This window comes from Mauremys mutica, chromosome 1 (genome assembly GCF_020497125.1).
Source record: "Mauremys mutica isolate MM-2020 ecotype Southern chromosome 1, ASM2049712v1, whole genome shotgun sequence".
Taxonomy (NCBI): domain Eukaryota; kingdom Metazoa; phylum Chordata; order Testudines; family Geoemydidae; genus Mauremys; species Mauremys mutica.
Window position 1 is genome coordinate 360505744 of NC_059072.1, and position 12000 is coordinate 360517743.

Here is a 12000-nt window from a genome sequence, read left to right on the forward strand (position 1 = left end):
CACTTTGCTTTATGTGAGCAAAGTCTTGACCATTACTTTAGTTCAGGCCTCAGGCCTCATATCGGGCCTCTGATACCAAGGTTTATATCTTAGGGCCTCCTCTTACAACACATCTGTCCATGGTCCTCAGTGGGTTGTTGAAGCTACACAGAAATCTGACATGCAAAATGTGTTTAAAACCCCAAAGCCCCGTGTCAAGACTTCTCACAGGGTCCCATTTCTAGAGTTACGGGAGGTTTTGGATCTGATCATCCCAGGGGCTGAGCGCGAGGAGGCTGCATGCAATATCAGTGACTAGTTCCCAGATAGCTTCAGGTGTATTTGCTGCTGGAAATTTAATCAGCAAATGCATTTTCAAAAGTCTGATGAGGCATTTTTCTGTTTCCTGACTGGCTGAGGGTCTCTAGAATCTCTCTCCTGTACATAACCCTTAGAGTTCCTGGGCTACCAGCATCTCTTTCCCCTCTCTGATCTCTGAGTGCCACATATCAGGCCTTGTACCCTTCTCTCTCATGGGATCCCCGATCCTCCTGCCCTCTGAGTAGCTCCTGGGATACAGCACATTGTGATTCAACTGTGCTTACCCGGCAGGTCTGAGTGAGTTCAGCACCTGTGGTTCTTCCCTTTGGGAGGCTGTGAGTAGTGGTGAGATGAGTGACCATCCAGCCTTCTGGAACCAAAGTGATGTGTAATGTGAACTGTAGGAATAAAGCGTAACGTGGGAGAATAAGAGGGTTTTCAAAAATCAGTCTGAACCCGTCTGACTCCAAACCCAACTACTCTAACGGGGAACCAGGCAGGCTGAGGGCCTTCAGACTTCCCCGGCGGTGTCTGTCCCTGTCAGTCTGAAGAATTTCTCAGCAACAGCTGCCCCACTGTCAGGGACTCGAACCCCGACAGCGAAGTTCGTTGTCTGACCGCAGAGAGACAGGCAACACCAGCAAGGTCTGATCAAAAGTTCTTTATTGACAAGTGCACGCATCAATAGAGAGCAGCTCGTCTCCAAAGAGAACCAGCCCCCACTTTACAGCTTAGTTATAGCCTATATAGACAGTTTTATTACGTCATAAATCATTCACTTGAGCAACCCACCCCCCTTTGTCCAACAACTAGAAATTAGACACCTTTCAATATATATGCATGCCTAATCCCTATGTCTACAGCATTAGATTGTTAATAATATCTTAACAAGCACCAAAAGTTAGGAATGTAGGGGAGTAAAAAAACAAACCGAAAACCAAACCAGGGAGTAACAATAAGAGCGCTGGGAAGCTGGGGGTTTCTTATCAGTTCTTCAAACACTGTTCCTAACACAGCACAGCTGGTACTATGCCAGGAATGCAGCCCCCTCACTTATCTCACTTTTTCCCAGAGCTTTGTGAAACATGCTGCTTCTCAGTATTTTCCACTCTGGGATTACCCAGAAGCCCTTGTTACCCTGACTTCAGTCAGGTTGGCATAACTGGTTTTGTGCTACATCTCTATTCAGGCCTAACACCACCTCTCTACAGATTCCCAGAACTGGGAAAACAAGCTGGGTAATGTGGCTAGAAACAGTAAATAGGCTCTTCCCAGCTTGTAGCTCCGGTGTTGTCTCTCAGCCTCTTTAAGTTGCTTACCGAGAGATTGTTTTTTCTTCAGCTGTTGCTTCCCATCCTTTGTGTTTTCCAGCAGCCTGTTATGAAATTAAAAAGAGTCATACTGGTTTCACCCAATATAGATAACAGAACCATCCCAGTAGTGAACCCAATATAGATATAAGCAGAGGTGAAAGTAAGCCGGTACGGGCCGGTACGGAAGACCAGTAAGAAAAGGTGCAGTAGCTACCGGCAAGAAAATGGAGCATTCGCTCCCTCTCCGCCTCCTGGCTCCAGCAAAATTGAGGGTCCGGGAGCCCAGCTCCATGAATGTTCGGGGCTGGGTCTCTCCCCTGGCCCCACCTGCTGCCCCCCGCGTGCCTCCCCTTAGTGTGCCCCAGCCCCCCTTTGCTGCCCCCATGCACCTCCCTGGGTCCTGGAGCAGAGCGTTTGTCTCTTCCTGTCCCCTGCAGCTCCATGTTGCCTGCCTGCATTAAGTACCGCCACAGGGTCCTAGTGCCGCCGTACACTACTGCCAGGGCAGGCTGCCTTTCCCCATAGGACCCTTTATTTTCCAGTGGGACCCTCCACCAGTACAGCCGCCCCCCTGCCCGCAGTCACTGCTCTTGCCCCACGCTGGGCAAAGGGCAGCCCCAGTGAGGCTACAGTGAGGGGCAGCAGCGGGGGGGAGGCACACATGTGATGGCAGCTGCCCCCCTCCCATCCGGCATGACACCCACCACAGGGGAGGCGAGGGGGATTCCTAGACCTGAGAGGGGCCCTAGGAGCATGTGCAGTGACGGGGGGGGGTGTGAGTGTGCTGCCGGGAGGGAGAAGGGGGTCCCTACCCCAGAGCTCACTGCTGCCAGCAGGGAGAGGGCTGGGGGAGTCCTTCTCTCTGCCTCCAGTCCCAGGGCAGCCTGCCTGCACCCCAAACTCATCCCCAGCCCTGACCCTACCCCAGAGCCCACACCCCCAGCCAGAGCCCTCACCCCTCAACACACACTCCAACCCTCTGTCCTAGCCCTGATCCTCTCCAACACCCAAAAACCAGTCCCAGCCAGAGCCCTCATCCCCCTGCACCCTAGCCCTCTGCCTCAGCTCTGAGTCCCCTCCCACACCCCAAAACCCTCATCCCCAGCCACATCCCAAATCCACCCCCAGCCTCACCCCACAGCCCTCACCCCTGCTCCCCCTTCCTCCACACCCCCTCTTATCCCCATACTCCCTTGCAGAACCTGCACCCTTCCTGCACCCGAGTCCCCTGCCCCAGCCCAGGGCCTGCACCCCAGACCTCCTCCCGCACCCAAACGCCCACCCAGAGTCTTGGGCAGGTGGGGGGGTGGAGTTTGGGGGGCAGATTTTGGGCAGGGACAGGTTCTGGGCACCACCAAAATTTCTACAAACCTGCCACCCCTGCCAGCAAGAGCTGGTGCACCATACCTGGGTAGATCGGCTTTCTGAGGCAGCAATTTAAAGGGCTGGAGCCCAGAGCCCTTTAAATTGCTGCCAAAGCCCGCTGCCAGAGCCATGAGGTTGATGATGCCGCTACTGCCCCGGGTCCTTTAAATCGTCACTGGAGCCCCACAGGGCTCTGAGGACAATTTAAAGGGCCTGGTCCCTTTAAATAGCCCCCAAAGCCTGCTGGAGCCCTGAGATAGCGGCAGCAGGGCTCTGGTTGCTATTGAAAGGGTTCGAGGCTCCCGCGGCCTCTACCAGCCCAGGCCCTTTAAATAGCCACCAGAGCCCTGCCGCCTCTTCCCCAGGGCTCCAGCAGCAGGGCTCTGGAGATGATTTAAAGGGCCCTGGAGAGTAGTGGCAGCAGGAGTCCCGGGCCCTGCTGCTGGAGCCCTGGGGCTCCGTTGGCAATTTAAAGGGCCCGGGGCTCTGCTGCGGTAGCAGCAGCTAGAGACCTGGGCCTTTTAAATCGCCCTATTTAAATTTCCCCTGAACCCCAGGGCTCCCAGCCACCTCTGCATCTGGGAGCTCAGGGGGTGATTTAAAGGGCTTGGGACTCCCAGCTGCTGCTACCACAGCCCTAGCCCCGGGCCCTTTAAATCCTGATTTAAAGGGCCTGGGGATTTAAAGGCTCCGCCTCTTCCAGTGGAGGCCATGCCCCTCCTCAGGATTCCAGAGTACCAACAAGTCCTTTAAGTAACTTTCACCCCTGGATATAAGCAAACATCCCAAGAACTCGGTTTAACTTATACATTCATTATTGCATCTCAGCTCCATGTCTGTCTCAATACCATTCTAAGGTGCTACGTATTTTAGGAATACAGGATAGAAACATTGAGAGAGAGAGAGAGCAATAGACTACTTTCCTGTATGAAATGAAGTTAGCTTGTAACTTGCCAAATATCTACAGACTGTCGCCTGGGGAGAGAATGCAGGTCCTGTGAGGATGAAGAGAAGGCTGTAGGATGATTTAACTCTCTGGATTCAGTCAACATAGGCTAGGCAAAGCACTTCAGCTCCTCTTGGAGGGATTTTTGAGGCTCAGAGTTTATCACTGGGAGCATTTGGTAAGAGACAGTTAACAGAGCCCAGTTCTCATTGAATTAATACATGTAAATCCGGAGTGATGCCATTCAAGTCAATGTTACTGAATTAAGAACTTGTGCCTAAGAATGTATCTCATGTACTGCAAAGGGGCAGTGGCTTAATTTGGACTCTGAGGTCTCGTCTACCCTGGGGAGATGCGGGGGGGAAATTGATCTAAGTTATGCAACTTCAGTTACATGAATAATGTAGCTGAAGTCTATGTACTTATATCTACTTACTGTGGTGTCTTCACTTTGTTAAGTAGACGTCTGATGCTCCCCCGTCAACTCTGCCTATGCTTCTCGCTCCGGTGGAGTACCGGAGTCGACAGGAGAGCACTCGGAAATTGATCAATTGCTGCCCATCAATCCAGCGCATAATGTAGACTTGCCCTCAGGAGTGGAAAAAATAAAAACGTATCAACAATGAGACAATGAAACACTTTTATAAATTGCTTCACAGCAGGACAGATAAATAGAATGACAATTTTCCCCAGTGGACTTCCAATGTGTTTACAAACATCTCATGATATAACGGACCACACTCAGAATTGGAGGGCTTGAAAGAGTGTCTATGGGAACGTCACAATTGTAAAATCACATAGCGCTCAAGTAGACTGTGGAACTCCCAGCTACAAGAGGCCAAGAGTTTAGCAGGATTCAAAGAGGGACTGGATGTTTATATAGATAACCATAAAATCCAATTAGAGTAGAGAGGATTGTTTCAAAAACTCTTCAATGAGCACTAAACCTTCCTGATTTGCACCACAAAATTTGTCTAATAAGTGGGTACAGGTTATTTCCAAGCTCCTCATTGCAGAGCATCTTCCAGTTCCTCTGAAGCATATGGAAGCGGCCACTGGATTCTAGGCTAGATAAAAATATTGCTCAGGCATGCAGGAGTGAAATCAGGAAGGCCAAATCACACTTGGAGTTGCAGCTAGCAAGAGATGTTAAGAGTAACAAGAAGGGTTTCTACAGGTATGTTAGCAACAAGGAGAGAGTCAAGGAAAGTGTGGGCCCCTGACTGAATGGGGGAGGCAACCTAGTGACAGAGGATGTGGAAAAAGCTAATGTACTCAATGTTTTTTTTTCCTCTGTCTTCGGAAACAAGGTCAGCTCTCAGACTGCTGCATTGGGCAGCACAGTATGGGGAAGAGGTGACCAGCCCTCTGTGGAGAAAGAAGTGGTTCGGGACTATTTAGAAAAACTGCACGAGCACAAGTCCATGAGTCCGGATGCGCTGCATCCAACGGTGCTAAAGGAGTTGGTGGATGTGATTGCAGAGCCATTGGCCATTATCTTTGAAAACTCATGGCGAACGGGGAGGTCCCGGATGACTGGAAAAAGGCTAATGTAGTGCCTGTCTTTAAAGAAGGGAAGGAGGAGGATCCAGGGAACTACAGGCCAGTCAGCCTCACCTCAGTCTCTGGAAAAATCATGGAGCAGGTCCTCAAGGAATCCATTCTGAAGCACTTAGAGGAGAGGAAACTGATCAGGAACAGTCAACACGGATTCACCAAGGGCAAGTCATGCCTGACTAACCTAATTGCCTTCTATGAGAAGACAATTGGGTCTGTGGATGAGGGGAAATAAGTGGATGTGTTATTCCTTGACTTTAGTAAAGCTTTTGTTACGGTCTCCCAGAATATTCTTGCCGACAAGTTAAAGAAGTATGGGCTGGATGAATGAACTATAAGGTGGATAGAAAGTTGGCTAGATCGTCGGGCTCAATGGTAATGATCAATGGCTCCATGTCTAGTTGGCAGCCGGTTTCAAGCTGAGTGCCCCAAGGGCTGGTTTTGTTCAATATCTTTATTAAGTTGTGGGGAGGGATAGCTCAGTGGTTTGAGCATTGTTTCATTAAATATCATCTTGTTTCATTAAATATCATCTTGTCTCCTGTTGTTTTTCCTTTTAGGAAGGAAAGTTCAGAACTCCTCAGACATGTGCAGTCCATTATGTCAGCTGTAAATGACACGAAATTGAACTCTGCAGTGTTCTTTCTCACTGGGATACCTGGGCAGGAAGACATCCATCTCTGGATTTCTATCCCCTTCTGCTTAATGTACGTTATTTCGATAGTAGGAAATTCAGTCATTCTCTTCATTATAAAAACAGATCCAAGCCTCCATGAGCCCATGTACATTTTCCTCTCCATGTTGGCCATCACAGACCTTGCCTTATCAATAACCAGCATGCCGACGATACTGGGCATGTTCTTGTTTAACTCTAGGGAGATCAGCCTCGATGCCTGTTTTGCCCAGGTGTTCTTCATCCACTTTCTTAAATGCATTGAATCCTCTGTGCTCGTGTTGATGGCCTTTGACCGCTTCACTGCGATCTGTAACCCACTGAGATATGCTTCCATCTTAACCCTGCCGAGAATAGGCAAGATGGGACTGGTGTGTGTGCTAAGAGGGGTGGCTCTAATACTCCCGCTCCCTTTTCTCCTTCGACGGTTCCGATATTGTCGATCCAATGTCCTCTCCCATTGCTACTGCCTAAACCAGGACGTCATGAAGATGGCTTGTTCGGATATCAGAGTAAACAGCATCTATGGCTTGTCTGTTTCAGCCTTTACAGTGTGGTTGGACTCAATGCTCATCTTTCTCTCTTATGTGATGATCCTCAAGACAGTGCTGAGCATCACGTCCCATGCAGAGTGTCTTAGGGCCCTGAACACCTGCGTCTCCCACCTCTGCGCTGTCCTGCTTTTCTACACGCCAATGATCGGCCTATCTATGTTACACAGATTTGGGGAGGGCTCTTCTCTCTTGCTTCAGATTCCCCTGGGCTATATCCACGTGCTCGTCCCGCCTGTGATGAATCCAATTGTGTACAGTGTGAAAAGCAAACACCTTCGTGCAAGGATAATCAGGGTGTTCATCAAGTGAAAGGTCAGTTCATCATCCAGCTCCAGAGCTGACGACAAGGGAGATGAAAAATACAGGCCACCTATTCTGTCATGGACCCTTAAATCAAAAACGACATGAGCAGATAGTTAAGGGTTAATGCCTCTTTTACCTGTAAAGGGTTAAGAAGTTCACCTAGCCTAGCTGACACCTGACCAGAGGAACCAATGGGAGAACAAGATGTTTCAAAAGGAAGGAGGGACGTTTCCTTTGTTTAGCTTCAGTTTCAGCCGTAGAAAAAAAGATCAAAGAACCAGCCTCTTATCAGAGTAGTAAGTTTTAGAAAGGAATACATAGGTTCATGTTTATTTCTTTGTAACCTGTCTTGTGCAATTAGAAGAAGAATCAAATTGGGTATTTGGGTATTTTTTATTTTTGTGTAACTAAGTTTTTTGCCCAGGAGAACATCCTCTGTGTTTGGAATCTGTTGTCTGTGAGAGTAGCTGGTATGCTAATGTCTCCCAGAGGGTTTTCTTTTACCTTTCTTTTCTTTAATTAAAAGCCTTTTTCTTAATACCTGATTGATTTTTTCCTTGTTTTGAGATCCAAGGGAGTTGGATCTGGATCCACCAGGAGTTGGTGGGAGAAAGGAGGGGGGATGGTTAATTTCTCCTTGTTTTAAGATCCAAGGAGTTTGGATCTGTGTTCACCAGGGAATTGGTGAAGAGTCTCTAAAGGTTACCCAGGGAAGGGCATTAGTGCTTGGGAGTGGTGGCAGCTAGACCAGATCTAAGCTGTTTTCAGCTTAGAGCTTCTCATGCAGCTCCCCCCCATCTGTACCCTAAAGTTCAGAGTGGGGAAGGAACATTGACATGGTGAGCAGCGGTGAGGGATTTTTTAGGAACCAAAAGCCAGATTTTTTTTCCTCCTTTGAGATGCTGGGGAAGCAGTGAAGGAGAGATACCCTGAAGGCAAACAGATAAGAGATTCTAACAGAGGGCTTTTTGTTAGAAGGGAAGCTCCAGCTGTGATCACTGGAGGGTCATTGCCAAGGCAAGTCACAAAAACTTGTTTTACTTTTTTTTTTTCTAAAATGTCACATTACAGTAACTAAAGATTCCAAGCTGTTTCCCCCCACCCTCAGATAGTTAAGATAGACCAAGGGGAAAAAGTCAGGGAAAGGGGGAAAAAAAACATACAACAAGAGCTAGAATTAGCCAAACTCTAGGCTGAGGAGAGCCAAAAGGAGCATGACAGACAGATGGCCAGGGCTGAGGCTGCCCATAAAAGAGCTATGGAGGCGAAAGAAAAAGAGATGGAGGAGAGGGAAAGCGAGAGAAAGCATGAACTGCAATTAGCAAGGGCTAAGCAGGATGTACCAGCCAACTCAAACAACCCTTCTCCAGGTACTGCTTCCCATCCCAGAAAATTCCGCACCTACAAGGCAGGTGATGATACTGAGGCCTTCTTAGAAAATTTTGAAAGGGCCTGCCTTGGGTACAGCATCTCTACAGACCAGTACATGATAGAGCTGAGGCCACAGCTCAGTGGACCCTTAGCAGAGGTGGCGGCTGAAATGCCTAAGGAACGCATGAACGATTATAAACTTTTTCAGACCAAGGCCAGAATCAGAATGGGGCTAACACCTGAGCATGCCCATCGGCGGTTCCGAGCCCTAAGGTGGAAACCAGACATGTCATTTACCCAACACGCCTACCACATTGGAAAGAATTGGGATGCCTGGATATCAGGAGCAAGTGCTGAATCTCTGGAAGCTCTGTCCTTTCTAATGCAAATGGAGAAGTTCTTAGAGGGTGTTCCTGAGGAAAGAGAAAGGTACATCCTAGCTGGGAAGCCCAAAACTGTAACCGAGGCGGGGGAGATTTCTGCCACTTCCACCCATTTGGCTCCAAAGAAAAAAACTACTAGCAGTTGGAGCGAATATCAGAGGGGGCAAACCAAAACCAAACCCTATCACCGGGAGCAACCCAAGGCCCCACCTACAGTCCAAGGAAAGCCCCAGACACCTTATTGTCCCACCTCACCAGTCTCCAGCAACCCACCTCAGCCCAGTGACCAGTCAGCTGGGTGATGTTTTAAATGTAATTAACTGGGACATATAAAGGCCAACTGCCCCAAGAACCCCAACCAAGTACAGGTCATTACCCACCATCACACCAAAGATCCCCAGGCCCAGATGCCTCTCAAATACCCTGGGAGCGAAGGGAAACCTTGAGAGTGGGCGGAAAGAAAGTTATCGCGTGAAGAGACACTGGGGCACAAGTGTCAGCTATCCACCAATCCTTAGTGGATCCCTAATTCATCAACCCAGAGGCCCAAGTGACAATTCACCCATTCATGTCAAAATCTTTAAACTTGCCTACAGCTGAATTGCCTGTCCAGTACAACGGCTGGTCTGGAATGTGGACTTTTGCAGTCTATGACAATTATCCCATCCCCATGGTGCTGGGGGAAGACTTGGCCAACCATGTGAAGCTGGCCAAGAGAGTGGGAATGGTCACACGCAGCCAGGCCAAGCAAGCTTCCACACCCATTCCTGTTCCAGAGTCGTCCACCAGGGCCCCGTCTGTGTAACCAGAGACCCAGACAGAGGTGGTGGAACTGGATCTTCTCCCCATGAAGGCTACAGCTGTAGTGAATCCAGTCCCAGAACCGGAATTGGCAAAGCAACCAGCACCAGAACCGTTGCCAGCACTGACTCCAGCGCTTGCAAACCCATCTACAACTCCAATGCCAGAGGGCACCAGCGGGCCTGAACTGGCCGAAGCAGCAGACAACCCTACCCAAGAGGCTCAGCCAGAGCCTGAAATATCACATAGTGCACCAGCGGAGAGCGGTTCACAATCAACAAAAACAATCCCATTACCTACATCGCTTCCAGAGGGACCAAGCCCAAGTCCACAGTCTAAGGAGAAACTGAAGTCTCCAGCATCAAGGGAACAGTTCCAGGCTGAGCAGGAAGCAGATGACAGCCTTCAGAAAGCTTGGATGGCAGCACGGAGCACCCCACCACCTCTCAGCTCTTCTAACCGATCCCGGTTTGTTGTAGAACAAGGACTTTTATACAAGGAGACTCTTTCTGGTGGACACCAGTAAGACTGGCATCCTCAAAGACAGTTGTTAGTTCCAACTAAGTACCAGGTAAAGCTCTTAAGCTTAGCCCATGATCTTCCCAGTGGTCATTCCAGGGTGAACAGAACCAAGGACAGGTTGGGGAAGTCCTTCCACTGGGAGGGAATGGGCAAGGACATTGCTAATTATGTCCAGTCTTGTGAGGTGTGCCAACGAGTGGGAAAGCTCCAAGACCAGGTCAAAGCCCCTCTCCAGCCACTCCCCATAACTGAGGTCCCATTTCAGCGTGTAGCTGTGGATATTCTGGGTCCTTTCCCAAAAAAGACCCCCAGAGGAAAGTAGGACATACTGACTTTCATGGATTTTGGTACCCGATGGCCGGAAGCAGTAGCTCTAAGCAACAGCAGGGCTAAAAGTGTTTGCCAGGCATTAGTAGACATTTTTGCCAGGGTAGGTTGGCTCTCCGACATCCTTACAGATTCAGGAACTAACTTCCTGGCAGGGTCAATGAAAAACCTGTGGGAAGCTCATGGAGTGAATCACTTGGTTGCCGCCCCTTACCACCATCAAACCAATGGCCTGGTGGAGAGGTTTAATGGAACTTTGGGGGCCATGATACGTACATTCGTAAATGAACACTCCAATGATTGGGACCTAGTATTGCAGTAGTTGCTTTTTGCTTACAGAGCTGTACCACGTCCCAGTGTAGGGTTTTCACCATTTGAAGTTGTGTATGGCCACGAGGTTAAGGGTCCATAACAGTTGGTGAAGCAGCAATGGGAGGGGTTTACACCTTCTCCAGGAACTAACATTCTAGATTTTGTAAGCAACCTACAAAGCACCATCTGACATTCTTTAGCCCTGGCTAAAGAAAACCTAAAGGATGCTCAGGAAGAGCGAAAGGCCTGGTATGATAAACATTCCAGAGAACGGTCCTTCAAAGTAGGGGACCAGGTTATGGTCTTGAAGGCGCAACAGGCCCATAAAATGGAAGCATTGTGGGAAGGACCATTCACGGTGCAGGAGCGCCTAGGAGCTGTTACCTATCTCATAGCATTCCCCACCTCCAACATAAAGCCTGAGGGCAGGTCCATACTCACCGCGCGGGTCGACGCGGTGAGTTTGACTTCTCGGAGTTCGAACTATCGCGTCTGATCTAGACGCGATAGTTCGAACTCCGGAAGCGCTGCGGTCGACTCCAGAACTCCACCACCGTGAACGGCGGTGGCAGAATCGACCTTGGAGCCGCGGAGTTCGACCCCGCCGCATCTGGACGGGTAAGTCAGTCGAACTAGGGTACTTCGAGTGTAGCTGAACTTGCGTACCCTAGTTCGACCCCCCACCCTTAGTGTAGACCAGGCAAAGGTATACCATGTTAATTCTCTTAAGCCCTTTTATTCCAGAAAATTAAAGGTTTCCCAGTTTACCGCCCAGGGAACAGATGACGTGGAGTGGCCTGAAGGTGTCTACTAGGACGAAAAAAGTGATGGTGGCGTGGAAGGGGTGAACCTCTCCGTGACCCTTGGACGTCTGCAGCGACAGTAGATCAAGGAGCTGTGCACTCGCTTTGCGCCAATGTTCTCAGCCACCCTAGGACGGACCGAACGGGCTTACCACTCCATTGACACAGGTATTGCTCACCCAGTTAGAACCCCACCCTACCGGGTGTCACCTCATGCCCAAACTGCTATAAAACAGGAGATCCAGGACATGCTACAGATGGGTATAATCCGCCCCTCTAACAGTACATGGGCATCTCCAGTGGTTCTGGTTCCCAAACCAGATGGGGAAATATGCTTTTACGTGGACTACCGTAAGCTAAAAGCTGTAACTCGTCCCGACAACTATCCAATGCTACGCACCGATGAGTTACTGGAGAAATTGGGACGTGCCCAGTTCATATCTACATTAGACTTAACCAAGGGGTACTGG

The 12000-nt window shown here is 49.4% G+C and overlaps 1 protein-coding gene across 1 annotated transcript; it reads left to right on the forward strand.

Moving 5' to 3' along the window:
* The first annotated feature begins 6081 nt into the window (after positions 1-6081).
* LOC123366957 (olfactory receptor 51G2-like) lies at positions 6082-7017 on the forward strand. Its single transcript, XM_045010923.1, has one exon. It carries the CDS (start codon positions 6082-6084, stop codon positions 7015-7017), a length of 936 nt encoding a protein of 311 aa, XP_044866858.1.
* Positions 7018-12000: the final 4983 nt, after the last annotated feature.